At 49.7% G+C, this 18,053-nt stretch overlaps 1 protein-coding gene across 3 annotated transcripts in view; it reads right to left on the bottom strand.

The window, feature by feature from the left end:
* Nucleotides 1-11,397, bottom strand: part of DLGAP4 (DLG associated protein 4) — a 114,947-nt gene extending 103,550 nt beyond the window's left edge. For 2 of the 3 annotated variants that reach the window (XM_065414922.1, XM_065414923.1), the window contains exons 1-2: nucleotides 10,447-11,397; nucleotides 4,660-4,674 (exon numbers count right to left, since the gene is read on the bottom strand). In XM_065414922.1, the coding sequence (XP_065270994.1) occupies nucleotides 4,660-4,674; nucleotides 10,447-11,397 (966 nt within the window). The remainder of the gene's footprint in view (nucleotides 1-4,659; nucleotides 4,675-10,446) is intronic. The other variant, XM_065414921.1, reaches the window with a different exon arrangement.
* Between the last annotated feature and the right edge of the window lie 6,656 nt (nucleotides 11,398-18,053).

Genomic DNA, 18,053 nt, shown 5'->3' with positions numbered 1-18,053 from the left:
CTCGCTCATATTCACCCTACAGGTCCAGTGGTAGGGTAGGGATAAGAACTCAGGTCCCTGGTCTAAGCACTACATCATGCTGTGTCAGAATCGGCTCCTAGCTAGGCTTGTGCAGTGCAAGCTAACATGGCACCATATGCAGCAGGGTGTTGGATATTCTGAGATGCCAACTGAGTAATTTTCTTGAACTCTACTGCTCCAATATCTCTTTGCTGGGGCAGACTTTTGCCAAAGCCATGTGAAAAACCATGAATGCCAGAACACCAACACGATATATTTCCTATGAAGCACTGTCCTATTGAGAACTTTTGGCACCTTAGAGACTAACAAATTTATTTGAGCATAAGCTTTCATGGGCTACAGCCCACTTCTTCAGATGCATAGAATGGATCTATGCATCCGAAGAAGAGGGCTGTAGCCCACGAAAGCTTATGCTCAAATAAATTTGTTAGTCTCTAAGGTGCCACAAGTACTCCTGTTCTTTTTGCGGATACAGACTAACACGGCTGCTACTCTGAAACCTGTCCTATTGACAATCTCCATCGACTTCACTGAAGAGAAACTAATGGACACACTGCAGCAACCATCCACTTCTAGCCATGTTGTCTGTCTCTTGTTCCACCCGCACACACACACTACTTTGTGTCCTGCAAAAGCAGAAATCCAGATGCAAAGGTCAAAGCCATCTCGAGGTGCTCAAACGACCAATTGAGGGGCATCGAAGGCAAAAAGCTCTTTTGATGGAAATCGGTTGAATTTGATGCACCAGAGTGGAACAAACAGTTTTAGTTGTTAGTGACTGCACAAGGTCAGTAGAAAGCTCCTGCTCAGATTCGCAGATATCACTCGCTGGCAGAGTGGCAGGTTTTTTTAAAGGATTTAGGCACCTAAAGATTCAGCTAGGTGCCTAGTGGGATTTTCAAACATGCCTAGGCACCTCAGGTGGCTTTGAGAATCCCACTGGGCAACTGTCTGCATCCAAATTCCTTTAAAAACCTGGCTCACGTCCTCTAAAGCTCTGCTCTCTTGAGACATGGATGAAGATCCGGGCCCAGATCCTCAGCTTACGTAAACGGATGCAGCACTGCTGAAATCTACGCTGACTGACAACAGCTGAGAATCTGGCCCCTAGGTGCAGCCTCTAGTGTTAAAGAAAACATGATAAGGAAACAGAGCTCTGGTGCCCTAAACCAGCAGACACTGCAGGACAAACAAGCTGGCATTCATTGGGGTTCTCTGTTACACCATCTTGTTCCTGCTTCCATGTCAATATGAAAAGCAGGGCTGATGCTCCTCTCACTTATACTGGAGTAAATCAGGAGTAACTCTACAGAGGTCAGTAACATAGACTCATAGACTTAAGGTCAGAAGAGACCATCATGATCATCTAGTCTGACCTCCTGCACATCGCAGGCCACAGCACCTTGCCCACCCACTCCTGTAATAGACCCCTAACCTCTGGCTGAGTCACTGACATTCTCACATCATGATTTAAAGACTTCAACGTACAGAGAATCCACCAGTTACACTAGTTTAAGCCTGCAAGTAACCTGTGGCCCATGCATGAATTAGAGCAGCCTGAAGGGGACGTTCTCCCAGCCGGGGATGATAATACACACACCATCCAGGGGTGGCTGTGAGGTCTTTGACAGAAGGGTGCTAGGTTTTTTCTATTGCCCCTCACCTTGTACGTACCCCAGCACTGTCTGCAACTTACCATGGGCCCATCCCTGCTCCCACTGCAGTCCAGGGAGGTTTTGCCATTGACAGGAACAGGGGTTCAGTCAGGATCCAGGTGCTTAGCTAGCTGACAGGTCAGCTGGGGGCAAATCCTGATCCCAGTGACAAGCGGGAATGGCAAACGCCCAAGGACTCCCTGTGGAGCAGGGCCCCAGGTAAGTAATGGGAACTTCCATGGGATTTATGGCATCACCTTAGTTTCTTTTCCACTTCCTTGCCATCATTTGGCATCCCCTGGACGTGGCTCTCTCTGACCCCTAGACCCCAGAGAGGGGAGTCACACAAACGCTATTCTCCCTTGTAACCTGCAGCCTCGGATCTCGCCTGCTGGCTGAAATCCTATCCCGGCGCTCGTGACCCTATTCCTACAGAGCGCTGGGGCAAGCGGACCTGTTCCAGCACCACTACAGCCATTCGGCTTCCGTGTTCTGTTTCTCGGGGAAATAGTCCCTCATTCTTAGCCAAAGGATAATGAGTGGAGTGGGGAGGGGGCTTGGAACACTGCAGAGGGCTCCCCCGCCATGAGTCTGCCCAGAGCATTCCCTAATCACCCAAACAAACAGAGCGTTAACATCAAGGGAAAGGCAGTGAAGTGGAAAATCCACCTTCCAGGCTGTGGGCATATACAGACGAGCCACTCTGTGACGATTGCTTCAGCTGAAGCCAGCTAGATGGAGGAGTTTTAGGGACAACCAGCAATTCTGAAAGTACACGTACACCACCCACACAAACATGTGCTCACACACGTGCATCCCTGCCATGTTTACACGCACAGAAGCAGGCACACAAACACACGTACAGGTGCAAACATGCATACGGACATAGGGACGCATCACATACACAACAGCATGCACGTACACGCTCAAAGGAACACATGCCCAGACACAAATGCGCATGCATGCAAATATAAGCATGCACACATGTGTGCACATGCAAGCATTCGGGCGCATACATGTACATGCACACACATAGGTGGAGAGAATGGCTAAGGCTTCCTGTGGGAAACAAGCAGGAAGACACAAAGGGGCAGAGCCAAAGAGGGTTCAGCCTGGTTGCGGAGGGCAGGTAGAGTGACCAGGTGTCCGGTTTTTGACCGGAACACCCAGGCGAAAAGGGACCCTGGTGGCTCCGGTCAGCATTGCCGACCGGGCCGTTAAAAGTCCGGTCAGCGGTGCTGTGGAGCCAAGTCAGGCTAGTCCCTACTTGTCCTGGGGCACCGCGCTGCGCCTCGGAAGCGGCCAGCAGGTCTGGCTCCGGGGGGGGGGGGGGGGGGGGCGGGGAGGGAGGGAGGGAGAGGAAGGAAGATGGACGCCTACTCCCAGCCTCATGCTTCAGTCCCAGACTCAGTCTCTGGGAGGAAGCTTGGCTCCTTCTGCCCACAAGCAACTCTCTGCCCAAGGAGAAGCTGACATGCTTTGTCAGGTCCCACCTTCCCCAGTGGTCAGCTCCCCTCCAGGCTTGGTGGCTAATGCAGTCCCTGTGGGTTTAACCCTTCCTGGCTCAGCTGAGGACAGGATATATCCCCTGGCCAGAGAGTCCATCAAGCCCTTTGGGATCCTTACTGAGGAATCCTCCGCACTGCCAGCCCACCTCTCAGTCACTACATGCTTTATGCCCGTGGGCAGGCAGGGAGAGGGACTGGCCCAGGGTCATACAGTCAGTCTACAGAAGAGCTCTCCTGGCTCCCGGGAAGCGCTCTAGCCCCTGGGCCGTGCACACGGTTGTCTGGGACACTGGGTGTTTGTGGTCCTGGCTTAGTTGTCAGCAGAGACGCCAATCCAACGCATCCCAAACTGTACGTCTGCAGTCAAAGGCACCAGGCAAGATAAAACGCTGGTGGGTAACATCTTCTGCTTAATCTCAGCCACTGAGCGTTCATAAATAAAAGAGGCTGGAGAAGTGCTGGCTGCAGCTCCTGATTGGCTTGGGAGCTCCCTGCTTCATCTGGGCCCATCAATGTTATCGCAACCCCAGAGGGTGGGGGACTGAAGCAGCTGATCAACCCGCGCTTGCATGCCACCGAGCCCAGAACAACAGCAACATGCAGCCCCTCGCTTTGGACACTTGTAGTCAATGTTCAACGCCTGCTTAATGGCTCCGGACGCCTCTCATTGCAGTAAAGCTTCTTCAGTTCCTCCTCCAGGCCTGCCTCCTGCCCCAGACACAGAGCCCTTCTTGTAACAGGACAGCCAGGTGCACAACAAACAACCTCTACTTACAGTGCTGCAGGATGGGAACCTGCTGCTGCATACAGCCATGTCAGGGTGGGGGAAACACCCCCCTCTCCTAAACAGGAAGTAAGAGAGGGGTAGAGCATAGCTCTAGCCCATAATACTCTGAGTCACCCCATTAACTCCTTGATGACCACTTTACTACAGTCCTCCTAGCCAGTGGGGGAGAGGAGTGGAGGGGCAACAGGTAGGAATCAGTCATCAGGGAGCATCCCTCTGCACCTGACAACTCATTTGTCACCTCTCCAGTGTGGGACCAATGATGTAGCCCTGCATCCACAGGTCTCACCCAGGGCCCGCTCCAGGGCCAATGGAAAGAGTCCCATGGACTTTGATGGGAGTCGGATCAGGCACCGGCAGCTGGGTAAAAGCTCTGAAGGGGCAGAGGAACACCCGGCAACATGGCTGTGGAGCTGACCCTCACCCAAAGCCGTTGGGTCTGGAACCCTCAGGAGGACTAGCTTCCTGGTGAGACTTTGGGGCCCTTCTGGCCAGGCTGTGAATGGCTCCAGGCCGGGCTCCTAGTGTTTGGGGGCCCTGTGTCCGGACCTGGCAGCACAGAGCGTAACATGCTGAACTGAAGGGCAAGGGGAAGGTTTAAAAAAATTCAGTGACCTTTTTCAGTGCTCAAACCAGGCCTGTGCCAGGGCTCAAGATAGGGGCTTGGTGTAGCCACACTGTTTCCCACCCCTCCCCCCAGTAACTGCTCCTTAGTTTTTGGGGCAGATAGCTCAGGTTTGAAATTTCTCCTCTGGAGACCCTCTTGAGCCCAAACCCCAGACCTGCACACCCTCAAGCTGTGGGGAAGCTTGGCTCTGGGTCTGGACTCTGGAGCCTGGCTTTGCTCCTTGGGCCCATTTCCAGTTTTAACCACGACTCCTGCAAGGCACAGCTGCCTTCCGGCCTGAGTTTGGGGCGTGCAGAGCTCCTTTGGGAGCCAGGGAGATGTCACCAGCTCTGCCGCCCAGCCGCTGGAGAGAGGCACACGAGGGCAGGGCACACGGTAGCGAACTGGACAGCACGGTCTGTTTGGATTTTGCACATGTGCTTGACAGAGGATGCTCCTCCCTGCCTTTTGGTGTTCAATGCATGACCATCCCTGCCTGAGAATGACTAGCCGGAGCTCTCGGCACTGCTGCTCACCTAGCCGTTCACCTAGGTTACATGGGGGACGCGACCCTCTCCCACCCACTAGATCTCCCTGAGAGGGCTGTGGAGGAATTGGCTGGTTGAGTGCACAGGGCTTGGAGCAGACTCTTCCCCTGGGTTGGCTTTGCAGAGGGTCATGCTTGAAATTTGGGGTTGGAACCCCAAAAGCCCAAAGGGAAACTCATCCTAAACCACTAGGCTTTGCCTGGCTTTGGGAAGGAGGTCATGGAGGGAACGCACATAACCACCAAGTCTCACCTACTGCTACCTGAACACACACAGATCGCCCAGGGCCACTCCACGCTCAGCCGAGTTTGCCAGTGAACTTACAGAGCACAGTTTGGTAACAGCTTTCGTACCACATCTCTGCTCCGAGCCCTTCCTGATGCGAGGTCCCAGGTCTCTCTCGTGTCAAAGTCAGATTCAGCCCACCACGAATTTCATTTCCATAGGAAGTGTAGGAAGTAAATCCCAGATCCTAGGCTGATACTACCTAGCAGTGCAAGGAGCAGCCCCTCGGTGCACGCTGGCTGGTGGGATGTGGCCCTGGCTGCTGCTGCTCATACAGTTGCAGGGACAGCATCTGTCCCTGTAAGGGCAATGCCCTGAAGCTATCCTGCCAGGTTTATAGCCCTCTAGATTCTGTGCTTTGGGCAGCTGCCTACACAGACTGGAGTGGGACTAAGGAACCATGTCCCAGCTGCTGTGACTCTATCAGTTCTGTGGAGCTGCACCGATTTATACCAGCCGAAGATCTGGGCTGCCCGCCTCCTCTCTGGACTGGAGACACAGTTGTGGCCACAACCCCGGGTCAGATTCTCAAGCAATTCAGGAGCGGTTCATTATTTATTTCACAAAGTAATGCTTTCTTTTACCCTGAGATCCTCTCGCAGGCCAAACTTCCAGTGAAGTGGTAATAACTTAGTACGGGCCTGGAAGATCTGGCCAGCTGACTTCAGGAGGACTGGTGGCTGGGATCCCGGGTGTGTTGGAGTAGTTTCCATTTCTCTCTGTTATTTCATTCTGTTCTCATCTGCACACTGCATGGGGATTTCCCCATGTTGTATATTGAGTGTTGGGTGGCTTGGAGTATTTTGTGGCTGCCTATTTAACCTGGTAACACTTTAACACACAGGAAAACAACTAACGACATTCCTGATCCAATAAATACCTCAGTAATTTGATTTGCGGGAAGTGGAAAACAAGGCTTGAGGAGCAGGCTGCTTTTCAATAATTAATCGCGCCTTGAACACCACAAACCCACTGCCAGAAGAGCCCCTGATGCCTCTGTGTTAAAAATGCACTCCTGTGATTTACAAACATAGCCCAGCTGATTACGCCCCCGGGCCTGGACTTTGATTTGTATTCCCCTGTCTAAGCATGTGTTAGGTTTTGTGTTCTTAAGTGGCGCCTGTTGAAATATTGACCTGTGTCTAAACATCCTTATGCAATGATCCAGCACAATTTGAACCTGGGACCCTTCAACATTAAATTGTCAGCTGCTACCACTTGAGCTAGAGGACCAACTGGTGGTAGTAGTAGGCTTTTATCTTTTTATGTGGATTAGCCACTTAGGGAAACACATACCGCATAGTGAACCAGTGGTTTATAGTGCTGGTCCTGAACAGGTGTGTCATTGTGGGCACAAATCAGATGCCCCTTTATGGAACATTTGGCTTGTGGTAAATTATTGTCATTGTATAAATGACACCTAGTGAGGAGGGCTTTAAACTAGGTTCGACGGGGACAGGTGAGCAAAGCCCGCAAGTAAGTGGGGAACATGGAGACCTGGGAGATGGGTCGGAAACGAGAGGGAGTGTGGGCTATATTGGCAGAGAGAAAGGAGGGTCAGGACAAAACTGGGAGGAAAGATCAAACCAGTATCTTAGATGCCTATATACAAATGCGAGAAGTATGGGTAATAAGCAGGAAGAACTGGAAGTGCTAATAAATAAATACAACTGTGACATTGTTGGCATCACTGAAACTTGGTGGGATAATACACATGATTGGAATGTTGGTGTGGATGGATACAGCTTGCTCAGGAAGGATAGACAGGGGAAAAAGGGAGGAGGTGTTGCCTTATATATTAAAAATGTACACACTTGGACTGAGGTAGAGATGGACATAGGAGATGGAAGTGTTGAGAGTCTCTGGGTTAGGCTAAAAGGGGTAAAAAACAAGGGTGATGTCATGCTAGGAGTCTACTACAGGCCACCTAACCAGGTGGAAGAGGTGGATGAGGCTTTTTTTAAACAACTAACAAAATCATCCAAAGCCCAAGATTTGGTGGTGATGGGGGACTTCAACTATCCGGATATATGTTGGGAAAATAACACAGCGGGGCACAGACTATCCAACAAATTCTTGGACTGCATTGCAGACAATTTTTTATTTCAGAAGGTTGAAAAAGCTACTAGGGGGGAAGCTGTTCTAGACTTGATTTTAACAAATAGGGAGGAACTCGTTGAGAATTTGAAAGTAGAAGGCAGCTTGGGTGAAAGTGATCATGAAATCATAGAGTTTGCAATTCTAAGGAAGGGTAGAAGGGAGAACAGCAAAATAGAGACAATGGATTTCAGGAAGGCGGATTCTGGTAAGCTCAGAGAGCTGATAGGTAAGGTCCCATGGGAATCAAGACTGAGGGGAAAAACAACTGAGGAGAGTTGGCAGTTTTTCAAAGGGACAGTATTAAGGGCCCAAAAGCAAGCTATTCCGCTGGTTAGGAAAGATAGAAAATGTGGCAAAAGACCACCTTGGCTTAACCACGAGATCTTGCATGATCTAAAAAATAAAAAGGAGTCATATAAAAAATGGAAACTAGGACAGATTACAAAGGATGAATATAGGCAAACAACACAGGAATGCAGGGGCAAGATTAGAAAGGCAAAGACACAAAATGAGCTCAAACTAGCTACGGGAATAAAGGGGAACAAGAAGACTTTTTATCAATACATTAGAAGCAAGAGGAAGACCAAAGACAGGGTAGGCCCACTGCTTAGTGAAGAGGGAGAAACAGTAACAGGAAACTTGGAAATGGCAGAGATGCTTAATGACTTCTTTGTTTCGGTCTTCACCGAGAAGTCTGAAGGAATGCCTAACGTAGTGAATGCTAATGGGAAGGGGGTAGGTTCAGCAGATAAAATAAAAAAAGAACAAGTTAAAAATCACTTAGAAAAGTTAGATGCCTGCAAGTCACCAGGGCCTGATGAAATGCATCCTAGAATACTCAAGGAGCTAATAGAGGAGGTATCTGAGCCTCTAGCTATTATCTTTGGAAAATCATGGGAGACGGGAGAGATTCCAGAAGACTGGAAAAGGGCAAATATAGTGCCCATCTATAAAAAGGGAAATAAAAACAACCCAGGAAACTACAGACCAGTTAGTTTAACTTCTGTGCCAGGGAAGATAATGGAGCAAGTAATTAAGGAAATCATCTGCAAACACTTGGAAGGTGGTAAGGTGATAGGGAACAGCCAGCATGGATTTGTAAAGAACAAATCATGTCAAACCAATCTGATAGCTTTCTTCGATAGGATAACGAGTCTTGTGGATAAGGGAGAAGCTGTAGATGTGGTATACCTAGACTTTAGTAAGGCATTTGATACGGTCTCGCATGATATTCTTATCGACAAACTAGGCAAATACAATTTAGATGGGGCTACTATAAGGTGGGTGCATAACTGGCTGGATAACCGTACTCAGAGAGTTGTTATTAATGGTTCCCAATCCTGCTGGAAAGGCATAATGAGTGGGGTTCCGCAGGGGTCTGTTTTGGGACCGGCTCTGATCAATATCTTCATTAACGACTTAGATATTGGCATTGAAAGTAGGCTTATTAAGTTTGCGGATGATACCAAACTGGGAGGGATTGCAACTGCTTTGGAGGACAGGGTCATAATTCAAAATGATCTGGACAAATTGGAGAAATGGTCTGAGTTAAACAGGATGAAGTTTAACAAAGACAAATGCAAAGTGCTCCACTTAGGAAGAAAAAATCAGTTTCACACATACAGAATGGGAAGAGACTGTCTAGGAAGGAGTACGGCAGAAAGGGATCTAGGGGTTATAGTGGACCACAAGCTAAATATGAGTTAACAGTGTGATGCTGTTGCAAAAAAAGCAAACATGATTCTGGGATGTATTAACAGGTGTGTTGTGAGCAAGACACGAGAAGTCATTCTTCCGCTCTACTCTGCTCTGGTTAGGCCTCAGCTGGAGTATTGTGTCCAGTTCTGGGCACCGCATTTCAAGAAAGATGTGGAGAAATTGGAAAGGGTCCAGAGAAGAGCAACAAGAATGATTAAAGGTCTTGAGAACATGACCTATGAAGGAAGGCTGAAAGAATTGGGTTTGTTTAGTTTGGAAAAGAGAAGACTGAGAGGGGACATGATAGCAGTTTTCAGGTATCTAAAAGGGTGTCATAAGGAGGGGGGAGAAAACTTGTTCACCTTAGCCTCTAAGGATAGAACAAGAAGCAATGGGCTTAAACTGCAGCAAGGGAGGTCTAGGTTGGACATTAGGAAAAAGTTCCTAACTGTCAGGGTGGTTAAACACTGGAATAAATTGCCTAGGGAGGTTGTGGAATCTCCATCGCTGGAGATATTTAAGAGTAGGTTAGATAAATGTCTATCAGGGATGGTCTAGACAGTATTTGGTGCTGCCATGCGGGCAGGGGACTGGACTCGATGACCTCTCGAGGTCCCTTCCAGTCCTAGAATCTATGAATCTATGAATCTATTGCAGTGGGACCTAGCAGCAGCCCCACTCCTGGACCAAGTGCCCACTGGACTAGATGCTGTACAGACACAGATCACATCTAGTTAGTTTTAGGGATAGGTGCATCCTAGTGAGCCGAGCATAGAACTGGGTCATTTTCCTGGCAACAGAGCTTTGCTCTGAAGAGTCACATTTGCAGTGGGCTTTGGGCATGAAAAAGATAATGGAAGGTGCATCTGAATCTGGCCAGGGAGCCACCCCCTTCTGGACAAGCAATCTTGTGGGCACCCTGGGCACACATGACTGCTCCAATGCCCTTTGCAGGTATGCTTTGAAAGGCTGGTGGAGTATTCGACTCAGACTTCACCTGCAGTTGCTGTTTCTTCCCCCTGGTAACACCCCAGTGGGCTGCTCTGTAAATGATTCTGTTATAAAGTGGGAGGGGAGAAATCAGAATGACTTGTGCTGATGGCTAAAGTAGCAGGAGCGGATTAATTTTTTGGTCAGACCAAAGCAGTGCTCCAGGGCTCACCAAGCCAGAGCCCTCCTTACCAAGTGGAACATCACCCCCACAGAGACCAGAAGCAAACCCCAGTATGACACCCACCTGCAAGTAATGATAGGCTAAGTCTTGCTGGCAGGACTTGGATTTCAGCAGGGCTTTGTCGATGGTGGCAGAGGCCTTTTGGCACACTTCCCGGGCATGGCTAAGGGTGAGCGTGGACCAGGAGCCCCGTTTGATGTAGTTGGACTCGTTGCTGATGGGGATATTGGTGCAGGGGGTGACCTTGAGGTCGTTATTGCTCTTGGAGGATTTCAGCATGTGCTCACTGATGGTGTTATATGCGTGCATGAAGTACCTAGGCTGGCTGTGGTCAGGTTGCCTGCCCAGGGTCATGAGGCCCATTGGATTGCGATAGCTGCAGGTGTCGCTGTCTAAGTTGTCGTCCGAGCTCCACCAGCCTGATATGTTGGACCTGGGCCTGCGTTTGGTCTCGGTGGTCTTTGCCCGGTCTTTGCTTTTGCTCCTCCGGTTCTGCTTCGGGTCCTCTGTGCCCTTCTTACCATTCACGCTGCCCTTGGTGGGGCCCTCCAGGGACTGTGACTTGGCAAACAGCTTCTGGACGGAGTGCACCAGGTGTCGGATGCGCCCGGGGCTCTCGCTCCGGTGCTTGGCGTCGCTCCTCTGGAACTGGAGGGTGCTGAAGCCGTCCCGGTGGATGGGCAGCTGCTTCTCAAATTGGTCCAAGAGGTTTGCGGGGAGGCGGTTGATCTTAGTGGCTTGGGCATGGCTTGGGAAGGGGTTCTCGTCCGGGACTTCGAAGTGGGAGTTGTAATGGATACGGGGGAAAGTGCTGCTGTTGGAAATCTGGTTGTTGAGTGGGAGGAGACAGTCACTATGGAGGGAATTCTGGGCTGGAAACCGGGGGTCCACGGGGTAGGAGTCAGTGGGACTGAGGAGGTAAGGGTTCCTGTCTTGGGCGGCATAAAGAGAGTCTTGAGGGGAGTCCAGGTTATCGGAGAGGTGGCGGCTTCTGTTATCTCCTAACCCCTTCATGGTCCAGGGGTTTCCTACAGCATCACTTCACGGGTGACACTGAGGAGCCTTCTTGCTAGTTCTCCCTTTGGTCCCTCTCCCTCTGGAGATGATCCTGCAGCCACAGAAACAAGAAAGACACACACATCACTGATAGGAAAGCTCTCCCCAGGCTCTCTCTATCCCTCTAAGCATTTCCACCCTGCTCCTCCCCAAGGCATCCAAGCCAGTGCCTTGCAAGTTCTAAAAGCCAAGACAATGACGGTTATTACAGAGCTGAGAGAGTGAGGAGAGGAGGAGGAGAAAGGGATGATTAACATTCCCTAGCCATATTTAAGAGCCATGTGGACCCCAGAGCTCAAACTCAAACTCCTTAATACAAGCAGGCTGCTATTTTTTGGCCTCTCTGTGACTTCATTTAATAGCACTCGGTCCCCAGCCAGCATAACAAGGCCTTAGCAGTTGGATTGTCAGCAAATCATGGGCGTTTGTCCCATTATTTTAGGGGGCTGAATAAAAACCTGCTGTCAAATACTGTGCCCGGACCTTGTTGGAGTCAAGGGAAATGAGGAGCTGAGGATCAGATTGGCTCTCCGTCATGTGGCCATTTGTGTTTCCGTGGTTACCGGACCTCTTAATGGGGACGATGGACCGGATGTGTGTGTTGCACAGAGCTATGGTAATGTGATGGGATGGCAAACGTCTCTTCTCGGACAAGTGCCCGGGTTTATGTTCATGTTATCCTGTACCCCTGAGGAAAATGCTGCAATACATATGACCAGAGCAGTGGTTTTACTGAGACACTCATGGGCCTGGCCTGAGAAGTCTTTTGTTGCTCGGTCACAGCTCCAAGGTTGAGGTCCCCACTGCCAGGCGAGATCACCATTGCCTGGGCTGCTTTGCTTCAGGGACAGGGCTATAATTTGCCAGGTTTTCCTTGACACAAAGACCCTGTTACATTGGGAAACAGAATAAAAAATCCCAGCTGGTAATATGGGTGAGTAGCTGACGCACAGGCCTGGTAATCAGGAGCCATGGGTTCTGCACCCAGCCCTGCAACACACCCGCTGTGTGACTTAAAATATCTAGCCTCATGCATGGGATCTCGAAAGTGAAACTGACTAAAAGTGGCATTGATTCAGTGGGCCGCAAATTATGAAATAATCATAGCAACTGACTAGCCGGTTTCCGTTGCCATGCTGAGAAAAAACTGCATTAATGCTGAAAAGCAAATGAGATTTTTTAATAATTGTTTCAATGCTAACACTCAAAGATGGGATTTCTAACATAGCTAAATATACTTGTTTATTTAAACATGTACTGTTAAAACAGCATCCTTGTACCCCAATCACCCCCCATTGCTCTCAGAAGAAAGATCTTAAATCAGAGAGAAAGCACCGTACCTTATTCACCTGAGATCAAACTGATCTCTGGCCCCCATTTGAATCCATATGATTCCCACCCAATGGCAGTCCAGCTGATCCCTCCCCAGAGGTAATCCTGCTGATCATCCCACCAGTGACTCCATTGGATCCCACTCCTTGGCAACTCCAGCTCACCCCCTTGGGAGAGCCAGTTGACCCCCCAGTACTGTAAATCCAGCTGCTCACCCTCCACTGTGACTATAGTTGATCCTTGTGGGTGAAGCCGATTGAACATCCCACACAGGCAGATGATCTCACCTCATAGCAAAGATGGTTAAGCCTACCCTATGGCAACGCCAGTCAATCCCACACACCATCAGCCTATTTTAGTGGGCAGGCAGGTGCATTTAATGATCATGGTTGGTGCATTTTGAGCCATAGATTAGAAGCAAACGACCAGTTAAGACTTGTCCCTGCAGTGTCAGTCACTTTAGCCCAGCCCTATAACACAGAGGGTTCTGACATTGCCCGGAGAGTTCACTTGAACCTCAATGGATCTGTCTTTCCAGGGAGCCTCATGTTCAGCCACTAGGGCTGACTGTGGGTGGGGGTGGAGAGAAGATGGGCGGTGTGGCTATAAGGAAAACGTTCGATGAATGGCCAAGCGTCCATTCCTCTTTCCACTCAGGCACCTTTAAGGAATTGCTTGTGTCACTAATGAAAGATAACGTTACCTGTCTATTTTGCAAGCCTGGAGCCAGCCTGTCACCATATGCAGAGCTGCTTGAGCAGCAAGGGCGGTGCGTTGATGACAACCCAGGCACGGCTCGCAGAAATACAAAAGGTGACATTATCCTTTATTAGCATCCTTGGCTCCCACCAGCTTTCGTTTGGCTCCTTTTCCTTCCCCATCACATTGTTTTGCAGATTGGTGCGTCAGATGCTCCGGAGCATCTCAGCAGATGGGGACACTCTCCCATGTGCTGGAAGGGCAACGATAGACCACGGACAGGAGCATGCTGGAGAAGTGACAGGAAGAGGCAGTGCAGCCTCAGCTCAGACAATTGGACAGGCATAAAGGCCAAGGACAATTGAGGAGAATAAATTAGACAGTCAGGCTGTGGCCCAGCCATATGGATGTGCCAATGCATATGCATATAACAGAGAGAATAACAGAGGACAGGATCCTACATTAGCAAGAACGTTTTCAGCTATTCATGGTAAGATAATAGCAATCAAATCTCCTGCTGCTCTGGGTGAAAGCTAATTGCTTGAGGCAATCAGAGAAGAATTCGTTCCCCTTTGTGTGTGATTGGCCAGGTGCATTATGAGCATGTGACACCCGCCTTCTTCTGAGGCAGCAGGTATTGTCCACAGCCAGAGGCAGGGCACGGAGCTTGATGGCCCACCCATCCACTCCATGCCCAGGGCCACCCAACAGGCCAGTGGCAGAGCCAGGTCTAGAACCCAGGTCTCCTGAGTGCCCGTGCTGTGCTCTATCTTGTAGGACAAGGCTAAAAATGGCATCAGTGGGGTCCTATTATCCAGGGATGAAACTCCACTGACTTCCCTGGGGCTCCAGCAGTTTACAGCAGCTGAGGATTTGGCCCTTAGCCCCTCGTACAGACTAGGATTTCCCTCTACCCCAGCTCTTCTGGGGTTTTATTTAACATCTCAGCCACCTCCCCACATTGCTCACACTCCATTACCAAACCACTTTTTGTCTGCAAGGCAGCAAATGGCCCAGCCCCTCTGCAGGGAAGATGCCCAACTAGTCTGTTTCCCCATATAAAGCATTTTCCTGGCTTTCTGGGTTTTATGAAGGTTCCTAGCAGACCAATGAGCATGGCTCATCCTGCCAGCCCCCCCCCCCCCCCCCCCGCCCCAACTTGGGGACTGCCAAGCCAGTAGGAGGGCCACTCTCTTCCCCCTCCAGGAAGATATATAAAGGGGGCTGGGAAGCAGGAGGCTAGACCTGAACCTGGGCATTTCCCATGCAGCAAGCAAGCGCATCGCACGTAAGCCGCCCTTGTGGAGCACGTTATGAGGCAGGGCAGCCTAGTGGTTAGCAGCTAGGGTCTTGGAGAGTGTTTTGATTCTAATCCCATCCTGAGTCCCTGGCTCTGTGGGTGACCTTTGGTCAGTTGCTTAAGCTCCTTGGCCTCAGTCAAAGCCAGCTGTACAGCTGGGTAAGAGCAGGAACCCAACTGACAGACAGCTGCTGCCTCAGCGCGGAGCTTTCCTGAGGAAATAAATCACACGCATGTTAGGAGAGGGGAGGAGAAGCAGCAATCTATGGTGAACTGAAGCAGAAACTCTGACGGGAATGGGGTGAAATACACAGCCCTGGCTTTATGACACTCCACCAACCGGGGAGGGGTGGGTAGCATGAGGAATAGAGAAATGTCAGCATTATTTTACTCCAATCGCCCCCCGTTGCTCACAGAAGAAAGATTTTCTTAAAGCTTAATACACAGTAGGTGAAGGCTAGGGCTAGTCATTCGCAGTGTGTTTTTTGAACTGCATGGTAAACTACGTTATCTGCAACCTATGCGGGCTCTTGCACCACAGTTTATCACACCATCTAGCAGTGTGGCATTACATGGTTTTTCTTATTAACTCATCTCCCATAGGGGGCACTTCAATGGGGTTACTCCAGATTCACACTCCCTTCCCCCCTCATGTACCTGAGAATTAAACCTGAGTCATAGTGTTATATAGTGTAGTACATACATACTCCATGCACATCCTATAATGCACTAGGCATAGCGTATATTCACTGTGCACTACGTGATGGGGGTACCTATGCTCTAGCCACATCACATAGTGCACATAGGCATGGCAGAATTAGGTTTTTTAAAATAATTGATGGATAATATTGATGTTTATTTTCAAGCATTTTTTTCCAATTTTTATCTATTTAAATTTTCATACTTGCAAGACATTATGGGGTGGGGGATCAGACAGTTATTTAATGACAGGAGACAGATTCAAAAAGTTAGTTTTATAACCGTTAAAACCCATGGTCAACATCACATGTCAAAATACACAAAGGAAATAGCCCTAAATCAAACACTAATAAGTTCTTCAGCAGCATTTTTCTTCCCTTCCCATCTGTACGTTTCTATTATCCATGAAAATATTTTTGTTGATTTGTGTGTATGCAGTGAAATCAATATTTACTGATAAAACTCTAATCTTTCCAAGCCAAAGGGTACAGTGTATGTGCACACGCTCTACCCACATCACATAGCAAATACACACTGTGCGCTAGAGCTCCATCCCGTAGTGCACGTGATATACTCACACAGCAATTTTATAGACGTGTAGCTAGATACACACAAGGCCAAGTAGAGAGAGGCGTCCGAATGAGACTAAGCTGCTGTTACTTTAACCTTCTTCCAGCCTCCTCACTGTGTCTGTTACAGTATCTTAGACTCACACCGCAGAGCAGGAGTGTAATGGACACTCCCACACACATGACCTCTGAGTTTAACCCAGCGCAAGGGCAGTAAAGGGGCTGAAGAGAGATGTGCTGCTCCCAGGAGGGGCTAGGTGGCAGGGAAAGTAGCCTTCTCCCTGTTTTAATTTACACCTTGTTCCAGCTCCTCAGCATGTGCCTCCACTAGCTCAGAGTCCTGTCCCGACACCTGGGTGTGAGTAGAGCTGAGAAGGAAGGGAAGGGAGTTGAACTTATCACATGATCTCACACATCACCTGTGCACTGGGTCTGCTGCCTGCAGGGCACTCTGGGGTCTGGTTCTTCACACCACCAGGCAGGACAGAAATGGCATTACCCTGCCTGTGTCAGAGATTGTTCCCCTCTTTCTGCCCCGGTGTCTCCTCCCGCTGGCTGCTACAGGTTTGCATTGCTCCTTTAAAGTGAGAGCCCAATCCTGTGTTTTGGGAGATTTCATCCCCCTCCCCAAACTCCATATCTTCAGGTGGGTGCCACCTGGAGCCAATCCCTGCCAGGAATGGGAATCCAGGTCAGGTTTCTGCACCCCCTTTTAAAGGACTGGGCAGCGGGGGAAGGGAGGCGGGATGCCCAGCAAAGATACTCCTTAGCTAACACTTTTCACCTGTGATGGTCACAGAGAAATCCCGGACTGGAGTTTTTCAAGCTTGGTCTATCTCAGTGGTTCTCAAACATTTGTACTGCTGACTCCTTTCACACAGCAAGCCTCTGAGTGTGACTCCCGCTTATACATTAAAAACACATTTTAAATATTTAACACTAGTATAAATGCTGGAGGTGAAGCGGGGCTCGGGGGTGGAGACTGACAGCTCGCAACCCCCACGTAATAACCTCGTGACCCCCTGAGAGGTCACAACCCCCAGTTTGAGAACATCCGGGCTATCTGAATGTAATAGCCACCTACTTGCAGGTGTCCCTGCTCGCAGCACAAGGAGGTAGCTAGATCTGCTTTGGAACCAGCATGAGGACCCAAGGGCAAGAGACAGGGCAGGCTGCAGGGTCCCTCGGGGAGTCAAAGGCCCAATGCGCTTGGTTTCCAGCTTCTCCAGGGGATTTCTGTACCCTGGATGTCCTTGATTTCTCCCTCTCTCGCTCCGGGCCCTGCCCGTCTGAGCTGCAGGAATTTTAGGAGCTCAGAGGGATTAGGACTTTACTCCTGATAGTGCTGCCTCCAGCCTGACTCCCTGCTGCCCTTGCCCCCTAAGTGTAATGAAACAACATAGTCTGCAGCAGGCTGACATTAAACCCGGCTGCAGCATGGCCACTCTCCTGCCCAGGAGGACCCAGCTGCACTGTGCCAGGGATGGAAAGGACGCATTACCCTTTAGCAACTCCTGCTCCAGCCTAGTGGACAGACTAGTTCCCATCTTTCAGGCTCCCCAAAAGAGGACACTGCAGGGGGAGCTGGAGGAGGGGGTACAGTTAGGGGTGCTGGAGGTGTGTGTGAGTACTGGGAAGGGTATCTGGCGGCATAGGTGGAGTTGGGGGGGGGCATGGGAGGGCATTGCACCCCCCAAACTGCAGGCCTCAGGCAGGCAGCCTGAGTGTGCAATGTAGCGAGTTCTGCAGAGGAGACATGCTGCTGCTTGCGCCCCTGAGGCAGGGAGTCAGAATTTGGTTTATTAACAGGTGATTAAGATAAGAAAGGGCTGTTACAATATTTCCTAAAGTTAAATGATCTGTTCCAAGCTTGGTGAACTGCAAAAAGCAAGTAGCTTAAATGAAAGAAAGTAATTGTAGATTTTTCTACAATTGTTGTATTCAAGAGGTGGTAACAAAGTTACTAGTATCTTTCTTTGAGACCATAACTGATTTTTTAGACAAAGGAAATGCAG

The sequence above is a fragment of the Emys orbicularis genome, chromosome 12, assembly GCF_028017835.1.
Source record: "Emys orbicularis isolate rEmyOrb1 chromosome 12, rEmyOrb1.hap1, whole genome shotgun sequence".
Taxonomy (NCBI): domain Eukaryota; kingdom Metazoa; phylum Chordata; order Testudines; family Emydidae; genus Emys; species Emys orbicularis.
The sequence above is the reverse complement of the archived record's forward strand: the minus strand, read 5'-3'. Positions and strand labels throughout refer to the sequence as shown.